The sequence below is a fragment of the Camponotus vicinus genome, unplaced genomic scaffold, assembly GCF_025532165.1.
Source record: "Camponotus vicinus isolate PSW18456_S1 unplaced genomic scaffold, iyCamVici1.0 SCAF_10, whole genome shotgun sequence".
In the NCBI taxonomy this organism is placed as follows: Eukaryota; Metazoa; Arthropoda; class Insecta; order Hymenoptera; family Formicidae; genus Camponotus; species Camponotus vicinus.
This window is the reverse complement of record NW_028141946.1, coordinates 2,139,303-2,159,606: the sequence shown is the minus strand read 5'-3', so window position 1 is coordinate 2,159,606 and position 20,304 is coordinate 2,139,303. Positions and strand designations below refer to the sequence as shown.

General features: G+C 35.6%; 2 protein-coding genes across 4 annotated transcripts; one reads left to right on the top strand and one right to left on the bottom strand.

Moving 5' to 3' along the window:
- The first annotated feature begins 106 nt into the window (after positions 1-106).
- On the top strand, positions 107-10,456 carry Agps (alkyldihydroxyacetonephosphate synthase). The gene is made up of 6 exons (XM_083079525.1): positions 107-304; positions 922-1,011; positions 5,075-5,355; positions 7,511-7,799; positions 8,648-8,957; positions 9,156-10,456. The coding sequence occupies exons 1-6, from the start codon at positions 228-230 to the stop codon at positions 9,927-9,929; spliced, it is 1,821 nt and encodes a 606-aa protein (XP_082935651.1). The 5' UTR covers positions 107-227; the 3' UTR covers positions 9,930-10,456.
- Positions 10,359-19,648, bottom strand: Hel89b (histone acetyltransferase 1). Of its 3 annotated transcripts, none has more exons than XM_083079487.1 (15): positions 19,485-19,648; positions 18,803-18,853; positions 17,830-18,077; positions 17,365-17,711; positions 16,862-17,213; positions 16,148-16,767; positions 15,294-16,069; positions 14,682-15,216; positions 14,281-14,575; positions 13,715-14,010; positions 13,289-13,599; positions 12,267-13,017; positions 11,922-12,191; positions 11,106-11,741; positions 10,359-11,039 (listed from the first exon to the last, which is right to left on the bottom strand). In XM_083079487.1, exons 2-15 carry the CDS (start codon positions 18,811-18,813, stop codon positions 10,836-10,838), a joined length of 5,652 nt encoding a protein of 1,883 aa, XP_082935613.1. In that variant the 5' UTR covers positions 18,814-18,853; positions 19,485-19,648; the 3' UTR covers positions 10,359-10,835. The 3 variants fall into 3 exon arrangements, with proteins under 3 accessions (XP_082935613.1, XP_082935614.1, XP_082935615.1); XM_083079488.1 differs by lacking the exon at positions 19,485-19,648 and adding an exon at positions 19,051-19,240; XM_083079489.1 differs by lacking the exon at positions 18,803-18,853.
- Between the last annotated feature and the right edge of the window lie 656 nt (positions 19,649-20,304).

Sequence of the window (20,304 nt, the reverse complement as noted above, 5' to 3'; positions counted from 1 at the left end):
TGGACAAATGCTTGGCCGTGTATCACTAGCGACGCGTGCGATTGGCTATCGCGGGACGCCCACGGATTGGCTGGTGGATGGGTGGTCGGGCGGAGGCTGTATCGATTTAAATTTGGTTTGCCGGTGCGCGTGTCAATAGTGGACGCGGAGCCGTCGCCGCGCGTTCCAGGAATACGTTTGTACCCGGCACGATATACGAAATTTTCGACTTCTCGTGTAAAGAGAGCATGTCCGAGCCAGAGAAGCAGATCGCGGGAATCGCGAACGAGCCGATCGAGTTCGAGAGCGCCATACCGAAAATCAGGTCAGTGTCGCGATTTTTTCCGTCTAGCTAGACAGAATCAGGAGTGACCCACAAGTTCTCTCTTTCTCTCTCTCTCCCTCTATATATATACATGTACCACATGTGCGTGTACATGCGAATTATACATGGTGCAATATGTATACTCACATCGTGCCTCACGCGTGCGTTTAATCGCGGCCGACCACACCTCTTGTTGTCGTGTAAAAGCTTCGTGACTCATTGTCATGACTCCCCCGCGTCGCGAATGACACCCTCGCGGTCGCATGATCGATAAGACACTCCCCTTTCCTAAGCTCACTCGCGTCTGTACAATCATCCACGCGAGAAAGAATCTCTTTGCTTTTCTTTATCGCCACTTTAGTATTCGATATAGACGGATATATATATTGTTTATCAGAGAAATGCGGGAGGGGAATTTCGAAAAATTACATTTCGATTTTTGCGGGCACGGTCGATTGGTCAAATGATCGGCCACGTGACGTGTGTAGCACGTGTGTGCCGGTGATTCGAAATATTTTGAGACTCGTGCGCGCCGTGAGTCTATCTATAATTACATTCAGCTTTCGTTGACGGATTTTCACTCACGTTATCGGTCGTCGTTCTTCTTGGTGTTTAAGGCAGCAGTTGCTAAAATGGAACGGCTGGGGTTACAAGGATTCCGGGTTTCACATAAACGACAAGCAACTGGTAGAGTTCACCGGTAACAGGTGAGTTTTATGGAATTTTATTGTATAATTTAATTTCAATTAATACTAATCAATTAACTCGTAACGTAATTACTATCGCTGATAAGACGAACGTCTAAAGTAAACATTAGAGATTTAAAGAGAAACAAAATTAAAACTTGAAATGTAGGATTAAAGTACATTCTCTTTTAGCTGTTTAAATAGATTATGTATAGGGGAAGTTTTGCGTATTATCTGAATATCGAGTTACGTTACAGACATATCGTAAATATCGAGTTACGTTACAGACATATCGTAAATACTTGTAGTAAGATATTAAGTTTTTGAGCTCTTTTATATAAGCTTGTGTTTGGATTTATTGTATAATTGCTTTAATTCCAATTAATATTGATCAATTAACTCGTAACGTAACTACTATCGCTGATAAGACGAACGTCTAAAGTAAACATTAGAGATTTAAAGAGAAAAAAAATTAAAACTTGAAATGTAGGATTAAAGTACATTCTCTTTTAGCTGTTTAAATAGATTATGTATAGGACAAGTTTTGCGTATTATCTGAATATCGAGTTACGTTACAGACATATCGTAAATACTTGTAGTAAAATATTAAGTTTTTGAGATCTTTTATATAAGCTTGTGTTTGGATTTATATAAACTAATTATCTTGTTTTTAAAACAGAGGTAAATTATGACTTAAGACGCACAAAAATAAGCAAAATGAAGAGAATAATTAAAGGCTATGAATTACATAATAATCAAACATGAAAGAAAGCGAAAGAGTGAAAAGCTTATTATTAAATATAAATTCAATAATTAAATTTAAAATTCTAAAAAATAAGTAATTTGATATTTTTTTATTGAGCGAAAATATAAAAAAATTATTTACAAGTGAAAAATATATGATAATCATATTAAAGAATATTCATGCGAAAAAAATTACCGTTTTAAACTCTTATTAATGTGCTATTATTCTTGCAATATTTGACTCAGTTTACAAAATTAATACAATTTACTCGCTCTTTTTGCATTTATTTGTTTAATAAGTTATTGATTTTGCAAATAATAAATTTTAATTAAAATCGAAAATTCAAGGAGAATAATTAAAATGAAGATTTGAATAAACAGGACATGATGTGATAACATTAACTGATTTCAAAATGATAGGTACATATTTACTTGAACATTGAACGTTGAAATCTTCGAGTCTCTCGGTTTCATCACACACGTTTTCCTAACTAATTATGTTTGTCCAGTTTCTAGTAAGAATATCACCACGATGTTCTCCGCAGTGTATATGTACTTTTTATTTGCTCTTCGTGTCGAGTGAAACTCACGTTTCATGTCATCAAATTGATTCGATGAGAGCTTCTTGAAAAAATCTGTCACAAACGTGTAGCAATTATTTTTCGCATAATTTTAATTCTAATACGAAAATATTCGAGAAGTCGTCAGAAATTAAATTTAAAAATTTTTATAAGATTATTCAATATATATATATATATATAGATTTTTTTTTCAAGCATAATGTAATATGATACAGTTTTGCATCTCACGCGTAATGCGTTATAGTAATAGAGGAATGATAAGAATCTTGTTTGTATCTTCATTATCAAAGTATATATAGCTTGGTTCGCGTGTAGGATATATATGCGTGTCTTGAACGAATTGTATCTCGAGTCAGAATTATATAACGTACATTCTGTATGATAAATTTAAGACGATTGTTGCTCTACACAACAATGGAGTTTCGAGTAACTGATGTAGCGTAAACAAGAATGTTCGGTTTCTAATAATGAACTTACTATAAATTACTTACTCACTTCGTTAAGCAATTGTATATAATTATAGATAACTACTATATATTTTCTATCGCATATTTTTCTAACACATGTGATAAGACACATTTTTCTACACACGCGATAACAATTTATAATAAGGATGGAGTTTCTTCTGGTATTGATAACGTTAGCTCAAATGATCGGCTTCGCATAAAATTACTTAGTTATAACAAGATACAATCGAATGAAGAAAATGAAACAAGAGTATTGAAATAATTTGAGAGATATATCAGAATATTTAAATTAATTCTGAAATCTCTTCATATGCGAGATGTAATTGTTAGCATAGCATTTGCAAGTCGGAACGGTTAATTTTAATAAAATTATCTCTCTTATCCAAATATTTGTTTAACCGAATGTTTACTTATCAAAACAATTATGACATGTTATTAAATAAAACATGGTTGTTCGATAACACAGGCCTGCGAGGTTCAGTTACAAAAAGCAGAGTGGGTGAATCTGAAAGATTTAGTGACGCTGAAAGCGAATCTGGCCGCAGAATTTCCCCAGCACATCAGGTTTTTGAGTAATTTGTAGTTGAATGGCTTAAAAATTATTAGTTATTTTGGCCAATTTCATGAATTTATTGTGGGGAAACCAAATTTTTTGAAATATTTCTGCCAATGGCATCAAATAGTACTCACTTTCACCTTTCAAATCCACTTTCAATTACCGCCGAACGATTTTTTTTCGCTGAGATATATAAGTATGAAGTCATAAGAAAATTTACATAGACATCGATATGGTAGATTCATCATCTTGAAATTTGAAAAGACTGACATATGTCAGGTTCGGTTGCCCAAAAAAGTATTGTAAAGAAATATCTAATACAGTTGTTACACATTTTGATAATTTTTTCTAAATTTTATGCCTTTTTATTGTGATTCTATTCGCCATATTGGATGCGCCATTTTTAATTTCAAAAGGTGACAGAAGGTATTTAAAAATGTATGTTTTTACCCTAATTTTGATTCGTAGTGAGATAGAGAGGTGGCACGGTTGATTTAGAATGGCTTATTAGATCCCTGTGCATGACCTGTCTTATAACTTGTATATCTGAGCGAAAAAAAATCGTGCGGCGGTAATTGAAAGTGGATTTGAAAGGTGAAAGTGAGTGCTATACGATGCCATTCACAGAAATATTTCAAAAAATTTTGTTTACTCACAATAAATTCATGAAATTGGCCAAAATAGCGATTTTTGGACCATTCAACTACAAATTACTCAAAAGCATGACGTGCTGGGGAAATTCTGCGGCCAGATTCGTTTTCAGCGTCACAAAATCTATCAGATTCATCTACTCTGCTTTTGTAACTGACAAAAGCTCAAATTTCGCAGGCCTGTGTAATTTGAAAAATTCTACTATTCAGATATCTCTGATCAGCTTGAATATAAATGAGATGCTATTACATTTTTTGCTAATATGTAGGAGTCATAAATTCAAAACAATCAATTAGAAATTAATTAGCATTTAATTATGTGGGATTATTCGCGTGGATTGATTAAAATGGTCCACCCTGTATAAGGGTATTTATCCACAAAATAGACGTAAATATACATATTAGGGACGACTTCACTGATTTCTCAAGACCTTGACATACATACCATATATTGTAGAAGACATCATTTTCTAACTTGCAAATAGTTTTAACCGTTTCTTACAAGGTTTATTACAAAGTTAGAGAAGCAATTAAAGATAGTAATTGATATTATATATTTTTAAAAGTTTTCTTTTGCTTATAACTATAGTAATAATAAAAGGCAAGGAAGAAAAGATATAAGTTCTCTCATGCAGAACAGGCAGAAACATGATCCTTAAACATGATCCTTAAACATACTGAATCATAGAATGTAAATAAATAAGATCAGAAATTGTATGTTTTCATTCACGCATAATATCAGATAATATATATCAGAACTTCAGACATTTCAATTATTTCAAAGAATTAAGTCGCATTTATATAAGACGTCTTTCGTTAAATAATTTTGTACAATAAACAATAAACGATAGATAAAATTTATTGCAAGTAGAATGATGTCTTCCATAATATATATATGTCAAGGTCATTGAAATAGGTGAAGTTGCCTCTATAATATGTATATTTATCACTTGAAATAATATTTTCTAATTGTAAGATTAATGCGCCAACAAATGCTCTTATATATATATATATATATATATATATATATATTTTATATTATATTTTTCATATGTATATAGAAATGTATAAATATCACATTACCAGATATCCCATTGGAAACCAGGAGTTGCCATACTTCACAAAGTGGTGCGAAAAGACCTTCGATATAACATGGGATATGAAGAACGACTCTCAAGATTTACCGACGCACTTTCCAGAATCAATACTTTCGACAGAATTATTGAAAGCGATCGAAGAGCTGAGGATTGACCATTCGACCGATGGCGTTGATCGTCTGTTTCGAGCACACGGACATACCGTGCGAGAAGTTTATCTTTTAAAATGCGGCACTTTTGAGAGGATACCGGATATCGTCGTATGGCCGAGTAAGTTTATATTTTTCAATTATCATCATAAAAACTGTAAAAATATAAACGGAATTTAATATCAATCATGCTATTCTATATAACTGTTTTTTAAGACATTGATTTATTGGTTATTTTAATATATTTTTAATATTTATTAAAATTTTTTTAAATATCTAAAATAATATAATTCTGAAGAGTAAATTTTTAGAATTTGAAATACGAATTTTTTCGCGGAAGTAAACTAAAGAACAATATGCACGCAGCATATTTTAATTTTTATTTTAGAACATAGAATTTTTTTCTTTATCTTTCGTATGCAGAATTTTCCTATGTAAGGCTACAATTAATAGAATGACGCTACTCTACCTATTTAATTGTTGTGATGTAATTGCGTAACTATTAGCAATTCTTTGTCAGTTTGAAAAAACTAAATTTCTATATATTATTTTATATACATATATTCTCGATAATTATAATTATAAGAAAATACAATGATCCATTTTGTTTAATATTTATTTTATAAAACTTATTAATAGCTTTTCTACTGTTTTTTTCAAGGTTTATTGCTTTAATATAAAGATTATTAATACGATTTTTAATGTTTTTTTTTCCTTGTAATTAATTTATTTTTGTTTGAAATTCAAATTATTCAGACTGGTGTTTCGTTAATTTTGTTTTGCTCACGTATACAGCTTATATGAACTTTGTCGTTGAGTTTGAGATTTCTCAATGCAATTTTATAATTAATTTGAACTGAATATATGAGATTTTTTTTTATTAAGAATTCTGAAGTTACTTAAATCCTCGGTCATAACTTGATTTTATATCGCCATATACCGCCAAATATTAAATAAATCGTCAAATGCTTTATGCATAAAAATCCTCCACAGAAATAATTCAACCCAGCAAACACAGAATATTACGGCAACATTGCGGCAATATTACAACATTGCAGCAATGTTACTACAATATTCTGTGTTTGCTGGGAATGTTATACGTGACGTACAAGTTGTAATAAGAATAATCAATATCTAACTTCGATCTTTATGCACAAGGTTGAAAAGTCCAACTACCATTTATGTGATTGCTTTTCTTTCAATGTAAAAAATATGAAAAAGAAGTTAATCAATACAGATCAATAAATTTTTATTCTTATTACAACTTGTACGTCACGTATAACATTAATGTTATTAAAATATTATTTTAATATTTTTACAGTAAAATCATGAATTTTGGCTCTTTGTACTGGTGATTTTATAATTTTTAATATTACATACGAAATTGTTATTTGCGTGTCATCACATGATTTGCTTATTGTACATAGAGAGAATATATTAGTATTCATAAAAGTGCATATATTTAGAGATCAAAATTAACGAGACTGCTGTGTATATAAAATGATGAGAGAAATTGATTTATGTGAGAAGAAATTCTATGCAAAAAGGTGCCAATCATCTATATTATCTTATATTATATCATATTATCTTATCTTATCTTATCTTATATTATCAAAACCAAAGGTTGCTTTTATTTCTAATAAAATTTATTGATCTGTATTGATTAACTTCTTTTTCATATTTTTTACATTGAAAGAAAAGCAATCACATATAAATGGTAGTTGGACTTTTCAACCTTGTGCATAAAGATCGAAGTTAGATATTGATTATTCTTTTATTGATTATTCTTTACAGTAAAAGTGTGCATTATATTTAGAATATATTTAGATATTTTCTTTATATCTTTAGAATATATTTTTGCTAGAATAATATGATTCACATATATATCGGTGTATAAAAATATCTCGTTTAATGTGTAATTTTCGATATATGATCTTATTTTACTTTTTTATACACAAAATGACGAGAAGATTTTTTTACGAGGAAAAATATATAATTTCTTTAAACAAATGGAGATAACTCGTTTTGCTGGAGTTTGGCAACGATATTTATAATCTGTTTGTCTTGCAAAAAATCTTAAGAAATCATTCAACAACGTTGTTCTTATCCCTAATAGTTAATTACAGAGAATAACTTGTATTTTACACGTTTTAAATGAATGTATTTTTTGTGACCCTATCTACTATGTCTTCTATTGCGCATTGATAAAGCAAAAACGTGTCTGTTTCCTTAAAAAATCTATGCAAAGAGTCCTCCATTAATATTCATGTTTACAGAGTGTCACGACGATGTCGTCAAGATTGTCAATATGTGCGTGCGTTACGGAGCCGTTTGCATACCTTTCGGTGGCGGAACCAGCGTTAGCCGTGCAACGTGCTGTTCCCCGCACGAACGCCGAACGATAATTTCACTAGACACGTCGCAGATGAATCGAATATTATGGATAGATAGGGATAATTTATTAATATGCTGCGAATCGGGTATTATTGGTCAAGACCTGGAGCGAATGCTTCGTCCTCATGGATTCACGTGCGGTCACGAGCCTGATTCTTATGAATTTTCCAGGTACACGCTCAAGCAGTGTTTCTTCAATTATATAAAGTTTTTATATCAACGTATATGATATATATCGAGATACATATCGCGTTGGATAAAATGGTTCACTTTCGATAAAGGAAAATTTGATTGTTTCTTTATAATACGCGCTTAAAAATTATTTTTCTATTCGAATTAGTATTAATAATAATACTTAAACAATAGTGAAACAATCTTCTCTCTACTCGATAAGAATTTAATTTTTGCAGTAATTTTTCTGATAATAATTTTCATATTGCTGTCAAATAAAATTAAAAATTAATTTCATATAAAATTAATTATATTTACTACGATATATATTATATAATAAAGGTGGGTGATAACAAACATTTTGAAATGTAATACAAAACAGATATTTAGCCGTAGAGAATCATATATAATAATGACAGAAAGTTTTTTAAGTTAACATGAATAATGAATGTCAATTAGCATCTTGCAGGGTTTTACATAATGATGTTAGTATATGTGCACGTCACAAAAGATTATTATATATAAAATATTCATATGTACACACAATTGGTACACATTACAATGAGACATCTTTATATGCAATTTTCCTTTTGCATTCAATATTTTAACTCAGAGTGAACGATAGCTATTTTAAATACGCAACACACAAAAACATAATGTCAATACATTCACTATAAAAAAATCTTCACTATTTCTAATTTCTAGACTAAACATAAATAAAAATTTGCATTGCATGCATGAAACTCAATCCCGAACGATAGAGGAAAGTAATTAGAGGTATTTTTTTGTAATGTGAAAAAAACAAATGTATGCATAAAGGAAGATTGAAAATAATTCGTCTCGAACAGTTTAGGTGGATGGGTGGCGACTAGGGCGAGCGGCATGAAAAAGAACACATATGGCAATATCGAGGATCTGGTGGTGCAAATGCGAATGGTCACTGGAAGAACGGAGGATCCTGTTATCACATTAGAGAGAGGTAATTTGGTGCCACGTGCATCTTGCGGCCCGGACTTTGATCACATGATTCTCGGCAGCGAGGGAACTCTCGGTGTTATCACGGAGGTTGTGTTAAAAATAAGACCATTACCGCGAGTGGTGAAATATGGCAGTATTGTGTTCCCGACTTTTCAAAGCGGCGTTCAAGCGTTACGAGAGGTACGTATTGACTTTCTCATTAACCGGCGAAACTCGTGCTTCTTTGCTAACACTTGCCTAATATCGTGACGACAGTAGTGAAAAAGATAGCTCCATTGCGTACATCCGGGTTAGATAATGAAAAGAAAGCACGATCTGTCACCAGTAAAAAATATCAAACAGAAGAATATATTTAAAGTATCCCATGAATATGTATAGATCGCGAAGGAACGATGTCAACCTGCCAGCATACGCTTAATGGACAACGAACAATTTCAAATGGGACAAACTTTACGCCCGCAGCCTGGTTGGGGTGGACTGCTGTTGCAAGGACTTAAACAAATGTACATCACCAAAATAAAGCGTTTCCAATGGGACCAGATATGCGTGGCAACGTTATTGATGGAGGGCGACGTAGCGACAGATGTCGCGACTCAGGAACGAAAAATTTACAAGATAGCTGATAAGTACGGCGGCATTCCGGCGGGCGAGACGAACGGCGAACGCGGTTACATGTTAACGTTCGTGATAGCATACATCCGCGACCTCGGACTAGAGTTTAGGGTCTTAGGAGAATCATTCGAGACTTCCGTTTCTTGGAATCGCGCGTTGTCACTGTGTAGAAATGTCAAATCTCGTGTGGCCAGGGACTGCCATACACGTGGCATACGCAAATATTTTATTTCCTGTCGTGTCACGCAAACATACGACGCAGGGTGTTGTATATATTTTTACATGGCGATCAATTACATAGGCATAGAGAATCCCATCGAGACTTTTGATGCCATTGAGCACGCGGCGCGCGAGGAGATACTCGCGAGCGGTGGATCTCTCTCCCATCATCACGGAGTGGGCAAAATACGGGCGTCCTTTTATCCTGAGATCGTCGGAGAAGCCGGTGTTTCCCTTTATCAAGCGACCAAGGCACACTTGGATCCGTATAATATATTTGCAGCTGGTAACTTGGTTCCAGGGTATAAATCAAAATTGTAAATTGTACGCATCGCATCATGAAGCCATATGTGTGGCACTGGAAAAAATAACTTGTACAGATATTCCGTACTCTGTTAGTATGATTTTGTCTTAAACTCATGATCATCATGGCAAGTTGATATTTCGTATATTTTTGATAGAAAGTTACGGTATTTTATCAACTTGTTATTAGGATTATTTTGCGCGCGATATCTTTCAACGAATGATGGGACGAATCTTGTTGATGGAAGGCCGCTACAAATAGAGAGAAATTTGGGTAAAAAATTCAATATTTCCAATCAATGGAAATATGCAAATGCACGTAGATAGCGAATATTTTGAGGCAACTGGTATTATAGTTTACTAACTCGCCATAATAGTTATAGAGAAAGAGAGAAAGAAAGAAAGAGAGGGAGAGAGAGAGAGAGAGAGAGAAAAGAGAGACTAGTATACATTATAAATAATAATTATGCACCGTGGCGTTGTTTGGTACAAATGCGGAATTGTAATAATTGTATCGGCATTTTTATAAATTATTATAACTAAAACACACACGTTTACAAGATATCTTAATCTATCTCTACTTACTATCATACCGGCTATTTGAGTTTAGGTACGACGTATGTCATTTTTCTTAATTTTTAACATTTAACAAGAATGCAATACAATTAGATTAAAAGTTTAATTAGATTAATTCGTCAGACGCGTAAGTTATTTTTTAAATATATAAATTACTTAAGTGATCGCTTTTGACCACTGGGATACGCTATAACTTCCAAATTGTGCATAAACGAGAGTTTGTTGTCGGATCTCTATAATATGTATATGTTTATATGTCGATATTGTGTGGCAATTTCCAAATGGAAGTAGATTCGATGAGAACTTACCGAGTTCTAATCTAGTTTAATAATTTATCGAGGTACAAGCTTACTGGCTATCAGCCTTCAGAGTGGATAAAAATGAGTCGAGATCGTATTCATCATCGTACTGTTGCTGCTCCCAGAGTTCAGGTAAGATATCTAACACGGAACGGCTAATCCCTGACAGACCGGGAAGTTTCGACAAAGCAGCGTCCTCGTGATGATCCGTTTTCTTCTCTTTACCGTTATCCAACGAGAATAAATCTAACAACTGATTATATCGGTTATACATCTTTTCTAAACAAGTTTAGTAGATAAAGCAGTAATGTTTATTTACCTGATCGGTAGCCATAGTTTCTAAAGAAGCGTTCTCTGTTGATATTATCGTATTCGCGGTGAGAAGCTTGAACTTCTGTAATCCCATAATCTTCTCCTCTACTGTCGATCTAGTGATCAAGCGATACACATTGACCACCTTTTTTTGACCTATACGATGCGCGCGATCCATCGCTTGCAGATCTTTCATGGGATTCCAATCGTGTTCCACGAATATGACGGTGTCCGCTCCCGTTAAATTTAATCCAAGACCGCCGACCTGGGTGGTCAGCAAGAGAACATCTATTGATGGATCGGCGTTGAAACGTGCCACGACTGAGTGTCTCTGCGCTGCCGGTACACTACCGTCGAGACGGAGATAAGTCACCGTCGGCAAATGAGTACGTAATAAATCCTTCTCCACAATGTCCAGCATTGCCTTCAATTGACAGAAAATCAGAGCGCGATGCTGACTAACTAACTGCTGTTCTTGGGCGCTTTCCGCAGCAAGATTCGCAGTGACTGAGGAATTCAAGCGAGCTTGCTGTTGTTGTTGTCCGATACCGCAATCTAATAACAATTGCTTTAATGCGGGTAACTTGGCACCGTGTTCGATTTCCGCTAAATTGCTCTGTTGCTGTTTCAACATATCGCATACCTAAAAATATTGAATAATTAAATATGGATAAAAAATTACGTATTGTCACATTGTATATTTTAAGAACTAAAGAACTATTTAACTGAAGAAGCTTTAACTGAAAAATTTAACATCTTGAGATAAGAAATTAAATGCTTGTTTCCTAAGTACTTTTTTTAAACACATATCTTGAGTATATACCGTTTGATAAAGTGGATGCCGTTGACTTAACACCAGCTTAGGATGATTACAGACATTACGTAAGTATCGTAGCGCCTCGAATACGTGGCCGCTTTGGGGATCGCTCGAAGATGAGGAACTAGAGGAAGTAAGAGCCGAATGACGAGTTCGGAAATCCTCATAAAGTATACGTTGCAAAGGCGATAAATCGCAATAATAATCCTGTGTGATTTTGGGGGGTAAATCTTGTAGCACGTCTTCCTTGTTTCGTCTCAACAAGAAGGGCAGTACCTGTAATATAACATCAATTCCTATCGTTATAAAAATGAAATACTTTTACGATAATAATGAGAATCGCAAACTAACCTGTCGATGAAGAGCCTCCATAGCTAAAGCACCAGCCTCTTGTTCCTTTGGTCCTGCCTTTGGTTCTCTACAGGCCAAGATGGGACGGGAATATTTAGCGGCAAATTGTTTCTCGCTACCGAGAAAGCCAGGCATCAGAAAGTCAAATAGAGACCACAACTCGAGTACATCATTCTGCACTGGTGTACCGGATAATATGAGTCTGTGATGGGCGTGCAGTCGTTTCGCAGCTTTGGCACTCTTTGTCTTGCCATTTTTTATCACATGACCCTCATCAAGCACGCAGTAATTCCACTGATGCGTCTCAAAGAATTCAATGTCTTTCCGCACAATATCGTAACTCGCGACAACGAGTCTGTGATGCGACACTCGGGGACGCAACTTTTCACGTTCTTGTGGTGTTCCAGCGTACTGAATAACTGATAGATCTTGCGCTTTGAAAAATTTCTCGGCCTCATATACCCAGTGACCTGTAAGAGTCGGTGGACACACCACCAAACTGGTCGGCGCTTGTGGGTTACGATGATGGTCCAGCGCCAGTATGCAAAGAGTCTGTAAGGTTTTCCCGAGACCCATATCGTCACACAGGACTCCGTGAAGATGGTAACGATTCAGGAAATTGAGCCAATTCAAACCCTGATGTTGATAAGAGCGTAGCTCTGCAGCCACAGGAATCGGTAGTTCCGTGTTAGGAATATTACGGGGATTCAGAAGCTGATCCAAAAATTTTCGCTCCTGAGCCTTCTCTTGTCTGTAATGCGATGTTATGAAAATCATTTGTTATTATTTTTTATGTTTCAATTATATCTTTTGATAATAGATTTAATTTGTGAATAAGATAATGAATTTTTACACAGCTTGTATTAATAATTCAAATATTGATTTAATAATTATTGAACTAAAATAAATCGCCTAGAATCTGCTGTTATTTTAATTTTTAAAAAACTAAATGATTTTTTAAGAATTTCATCAGATATACTAAATGCATCTTTCTTATCTACAATTTTAGATGGATAACATACACCAAATCCGGCGGGTCTGCGATTGCGCCGGGATCCAGCGGTAACAGTTGCACAAGCGTAGCAAATGTTGCGCTACAAACCAATCTTACAGCTTGATTTTGATCACTCATACGTCTGAGTAAGGGTACCATAAATAGTACAGCGTACGGTATCACTCGTACGCCTAAGCTCTCTACAACACAGGTTAGAGCTTCCGTAGCTCCCTGGCGTATGGAATCGACTTTATTTGGTGTTATTATACGTGAGGATTTCTTTTCACCGCCAGTTGTCTCTAGAAGTGGTATGACACTTCGTATTATGTGTACCATTGTCTAAAAAAGAATTTTTAAAAATTATATATTACTTATAGTATATACATACATATATAGACTTATTGTATACATATATATTATTCTTATTTTACATCTGATAAAGTTCAAATATTACCTTCTCCGTATCTAGAGTAGCTAATGTAGCTATACACCGTGAAGCCATATGCCTAACAGCTTTGTAGGGATGCGCTAATAAATTACACAAACGCGGCAGACACTCTAATGCGGGTGGTAAGAGAGATTTATCCAAACTCGGTGCCATGATCTCCAACACTTGTAAACCAAAAATCAATTGATTGCCCTCTTCTTCTTGTACATTATCTTGCATATTCGTATTTTTTAGTATATCCGGTAAAATCAGATCCCATAACTGAGGTAAGCGGCCAGATAATCGAGCACCAAAGAGAGTAGCTTCAAGAATACAGGAACATTTTTTAAAATCACGAAAAAAGTTTACATATTATATATATGTAATTTTATATTATATATATGTAATTAACATTTATGTGAATGAATGAATCATTCACATAAATGTTAATTACATATATATAATATATTTAATATTATATATTGAATAAAATTTAATTTATTTTACGCAGAAATTTGCATCAGAGAGCATCGATTAAATATTACTCAATTTTAATAAATTTATATCGGAACAATTATTTTATTTTTATATACCTATAGCAGTTAATGCTAGCGTAGCTCCACGGCGTCTCGTTCTAGCAGCTCTGGCTTCTGGTTCTTCGCAAGCGAATAATTCTTCTAGAGGAATCTCTGTCGTTGGTGGCCTACCTGGGCCTCGACTACCGCTGAGTCCACTACCTGCACCACGATTATACGCTATTCTCTCGGCGTGTTTGTGCCTATTATTCAAAGTGAGTATTCCATCAAAAATATCATTATCGCCGGCGCAATATATTCGCGGTGTGAATTCGACGTCAGAACATAGGAATGTACATAGATTGGTAGAAATCTGTAATAGATAACATATTTTTGTAACATGTAGAAAGAATTATTATGGACATTTTACGTTTTTATTTTCAATAATATTTAAGATGTACTATTACTTATATGCAAACCTTTGCATTCGGAGAGGGTTTTCTATCGACACAAAGATCGACTAGATGAGACAAATGTTGTGCAGCTAATTTTTGCAATTCTTCATTCTCCTCCCGTTTTATAGCTTCCATCAGCGGTTTTACCAATGGATTGAGCGGTTGCGGAGTCTGTGGGAGGCAATGTAACATTGTAGCGGCACCAGCGAGCGCGGCTATCGACATAACATGTAACGACTGTTGTTGCGCCGCCGTTGTAGCAGCTCCGGCATCCAACGCTCGTCTCCTCTCTTCTAAACTCTCTATTAATTTAGGCTTCACCTTAGGTATCGTACAAGTAGGTATCGTGCTGCATAAGGTAGGAATAGAAATTTTTCCAGCTAGTGCCGCGATCTGATCCAGAGTCATCACGCCGGACGAATCTACATCAACTGGCACAGGTAGGTTATAATACTTTAGAGTCGCGATGTAATCGCGACTTTCGTGCAACAGTCGAGTAAAGGAAGGCGCAATTTCGTCGTAGTACATACACTCGTTTAAACAAGCCAACAGCCTCTCGCTTTAAAAGAAATGTCTCGTTATTAATGTAAATAAAACGATAAATTCTGTCTTTTTATAGAAATTATATATTCATACCTGAGTATGTCTGGTATCACAGGCGGTCCCATAGGAGCTACAGTTGCCCAATGAGACATTGTGAGTCCCACGACCGTACGTTGTAATGCCGATCGTGAATTGAGATGCGCCAGTAATACCTTGGCATAACATACCGCTGGGCTGGGCACATCTGGTGGATAAATTACACCCGGTGCGGGCTGTACGACATAGTGTGATAATAGTCCTAACATACGAGACGCTCTACAACGAGCCTGTACCACATTCGCCTTTCGTACATTGAGCGCTACTGTTTCGATGCCGCCGATATACATTTTTAATTCGGATAACGTTTTCGCAGTGGCGTTTACGTTTCCACCATTACTGCCGGTATCCGATTGTCCGTCGCAATTGGTGACCGTTTGATTATTCTTTGCGCCCTTAGAGATGTTACTAGTGACGATCATTAATAGATTTGGATTGAATGGCACGTGTTCTGGTTGCATAGCTAGGCAGAGCCATGTGCTGATATGCGGGCACGCCGCGTGTAGCAATAATTCGAGATCACTCTTTACGACTAGATTTTCCCAGACACGCTCGGCCACGTCTTGTATCGCAGTAATGTGTTCAATCAGCACACACTGAAACACATGTCGCAATGCTTCCTGCAAGACAATTCCGCCGCCTTCGCCCCATCGCGCTTTCTTATCTTCGCTGCGATCGCCGTCGTCCGCAGTGAGAGTCTGCAACGTTTGCAGCGTGGCTTTACGCACACTCGAACTCGAGTGGCTGAGAAATGGCCATAAACGTGGTAATACCTAAATAGACATTATTCAAATTCAATTGTTAATTTCAATATATTTCTCCGAAATAATAAAAAGATACCGGTACATTACCTGTGATAACGGTTGAGGCGTCAAACAGGCGTGTGCCGCCGGTAACGAGAGTATCGCGGCCAAGAGACCCATAAAACTGTTACAAGCTGCGGCCAGATCATCTTGTTCCTTTAATAATTGCCAAAGACGTGTGACGATCGCTTCTAGTGCCTCTGGTTTCAACAATCGTGGCAGGATATATGCCACTGGTATGAGCGCGCTCGCGGCAGCCGCACCCACATCGTCCACGGGATCAGAAAGTCCTTGTATAATAGCGGGAAACACCCTTGGCAACATCTCGTCTAACAAATCATCTCGCACGGCCAATAAATATTTAAGTGCAAGAAGCGCACCGTGTCTGGCTTCCCATTCATCGTGGCTCAAAAGTTTCAGCACTATGGTGAGTATTTGGTGAAAAATACCATTCGTATCTTTAGCTTGCTGGCCTGGCATTAATAAGAAGAGTGATCCCAATGCTTGTGCGCACGTTTCTCGCACTGGTGCGACAACTTGATCAGAAACAAAATCTCCAAATCGATCGAGTCCTAATACGCATAATAATCGTAAAGCGGCGTCAATTATCCACTCGTAATGGCTCTCTTGCATTTCTTCAATGGTTTGAGCTCTCGATTTGCCCGCTCCTATGCATTTCAAATGTACATTAACATACACATACATTTCATGACTTAATATTATATGGAAAAATACAAAGACATCAATAAAATATTTACATACCCTTTCCATGGAGTCTTATGAGTTCCCGTAATGCTGTTGCTGCTCCATGACGTACTTCCCATTTTTGACTAAATAGATCTTGGCATAGACTTTCTGCAAATGGTTCCAAAGGCCAATCTATAACAGAGTCTGGCCAACATCCAGTTCCATCCGGCACTCCGCTTACGAGCTCGTTGGGTACGCTGCATTTCGATCCAGCATCTGATGAGATCACTTCCTCTAACACTAATTTCTTGACCGGAGGTTCAATATTACTCACTGGCGATTGAACATTTGTTGAATTCGAATGGTCATCATTAGCGCGATGATCATCTGGTTCACGTGACCGTTGTTTTGACACTGACTGACGCGCCTATATTATCAAAATACAAATAATTATTTTTTGCAATATAATATTTATAAAACAATTTTTTTTCAAAAAATGTCTATTTGTTTGTATAATCTAATCAATAACTCAAAGAAAATGTTAGTATTATAATTAAGTACTTGAAAGTATGTAATACTTTTCGTTTTGCTCTATTCATTTCTCTTCTGCTCAATCCTCCTGATTGTTTCAAAGTTTCATCAACAGGTATTGTATTGACTTGTGTCATCTGCACTATTGGAGTAAGATCTTCAACAGTAAATAAATCAGCAGTATCGACACCCATCAGACGTGGATGAAAACCCAGCTTTGCAGCTAGTTTTTCCTGCTGATTAGGAAGTGACAATTGTTCTCCCTCCGATATAGTTAAATCATATTCGCTGCCCTCCGATCCAGTAAGATGTGAACTACCTGCTAGAACTCTGCCCATGTCGAAGGACTTTAAATTCAATCTAGTGGAAGTCTTCCGTTTTCCTTCCAATTTTTCTGTTAATTCAAAACACAACCATGTAACCATAATTTGATATTTTAAAAATTCTTGATTATATATATAACAAAAATGTAAAGATTAAATTAATGAGAGAGAGAAATATATTATTATTACCTGGAGAGGTTTCTTTTTTAATGGATTCTGGATCCCAGGGTGGAACTTGAGCAAGTATAGCCTGCACAGCATGAGCCGCCGATACTCGAGTATCCCATTGCGGAGATTTTAATAAAGTAGAAACTCTTGCTAATAAATGATGCAGATCATGAGGATGTAATCTCTGCGCTTCCCCCAATTGTTGCGCAGCTGCTCGTTTAGTCACTGCATTTGTTCCAGTCTCCAGCAGTATAAATAATCTATCCAATCTATAAATTAGAAGATTATAGAAATTATACAATGTAATGCATAATGCATTTGAGTGACAAAGAGTAAAAAGTTTATACATAGATACTTTAAAATGTATAATGACTATTCATTACTAATTACATAAATGTATATTTACAAATACATGTTGATAAATACGTATAATTAATTAGTATATAATTTTCTTTTATATTAACTGTTAATATTTATACATTCAAAGTATTCATCAGATAAGCTTATCTTGAAGACTGATACATTTTTAACATTTATAAATATTGCTTATTTCGTATCCTTTGAATAAAGAAAATGCTGAATAAAGAAAAATGCTGAAAATGATTATTTTGTGATCTAGATGTTAATAAAAATGTTACAAAATATAATTTATAATTTAGTATAATATTTAGTATAGGTAAAAAGTTTATTGATTTTAAAGATTCAATTTGTTTTTTAAATATTACACAAAACAAAATTTTAATTTTATTTTTTTTCTTTAGATTCTTCCTTTTTCTTTTCAATCATCTTTATACATGCTCAGTTGCTTACAATGCTAAATTAAACAACTTTAGTTGTTCCGGTATAAATGGTTAAAAACCAAAGGAGACGACTATAACAGTGCCTATGTTATACCATATTGTGCACATGAGTATACAAAGCAAAATACTATCATTGTAAGATTATATAATATTATAATATTACAAATATAATATATATAATATTACAAATTTACCTTGATGTCATGATGATGATATAATATTGAATACAGATCCTCTACGAATACCTTAAATCAAAGGATAACAAATAATTAACTTCAAATAATAACTTTCTCTTCCGTTTTAACATAAAATTCATATCATAAGCATAATACTTGTAAAACGCATCAACTTAAACACAAGTCAATGCCAATACTATTAGTCAATTCTTAAAATTAACTAAACTATTAATTTTCTGTTAATCTCTACATGAAGGTGACTGTACCCTCTATAGCTGTGCAACTCCTAGGCATGCTCTCTTTTGATATTTCAGAGGCGATGTGCAAAATGTTATCTATCGGAGGAGAGAGATTGCGATAATCTCGCGGCGAATGATTATAAAACGCGAGGATGTTCGAGTAGAGTTGGTCCGGATAAATCAAGAGAATTCGGGAGAAATAGCAGAATGGGGTGGAGATGACCTGGCGAGGGGACGCGTCGTTCGATCGTCGCGCGAAACAACGCCATATGACGATACGGCGAGCGGACGCGGGCGATAGGCTCCTCCTCGATCGCGGATCCAACAGCTGGATCCGCGATCGAGGGAGAAACACGGGGATGACAGGTAGATCGCGGCGCCCGAGATCGCTAGCGCAATATGGACACGAGGAGCGCGCGGCCGTCAAGAATGACGGACGGGGGGGGCGTTCGTTGGTGTACCTTTGCTCCCGCAGAAATCCGTCCCGATTGTCCTCGTTTCGTCTTCAGCCAACCCGCATTGCCGTTTCCCAGCGTGCCGAGCACGCCAAAGTCACATCACGTCGCGCGTAACGCGAAACCACGCTTACGCTTGTCAAATTTCTCGGAGAGGAACTCATGTTACAAGCATCAAATTTATACTGACAGCCATATTGCTGGTGAACCTGAGTTTTGTCCCCTGGTTTTGCTCCGATTGGCTGGCCGGGCGCATGCAGCTGCCGACCGACCAATCGCCGTCCACGTTCATTCAACGATACGCGCCTAGGTTGCGCGGAAACGATTCGCGCTTCGCGTACGTCCATTTGGACCAATGGCGGCGTCGATGGTGGATTTATAATTCATTGACGCATGAGCGCGTTGCCCCATTCAACAGAGCAGAAATTCTTATCGCGAATAAAATTTCGCGTTTTAACAGTGAAATTTTTAGCCGTTAAATTATCAGCTGTGTTTAACGGTTCACATATTAATTTGATTAATCGAATATAAATTACATCCATATCTGTTTTATAAATTTATACTTGAGATTTAGTATCATTGGGAAATTAGACCTGAGATTTTAAATTTTGATATGTATTATTGATCGATTATAATATTAGGCCTCACAGTTATTTTTAGAGCAATAGTATTTTTCGTTTATTTCATAAGATACTTTATTTATTTCATTCAGAATGTAAAAGATTAGTTATTTTGATCTGTCTAAAAATTGATCACAACTTTAACTTTCACTAAAATTTGTTAAAAATTGTATCTGTTAAATTCTAATATTATGGGTTCTATAATA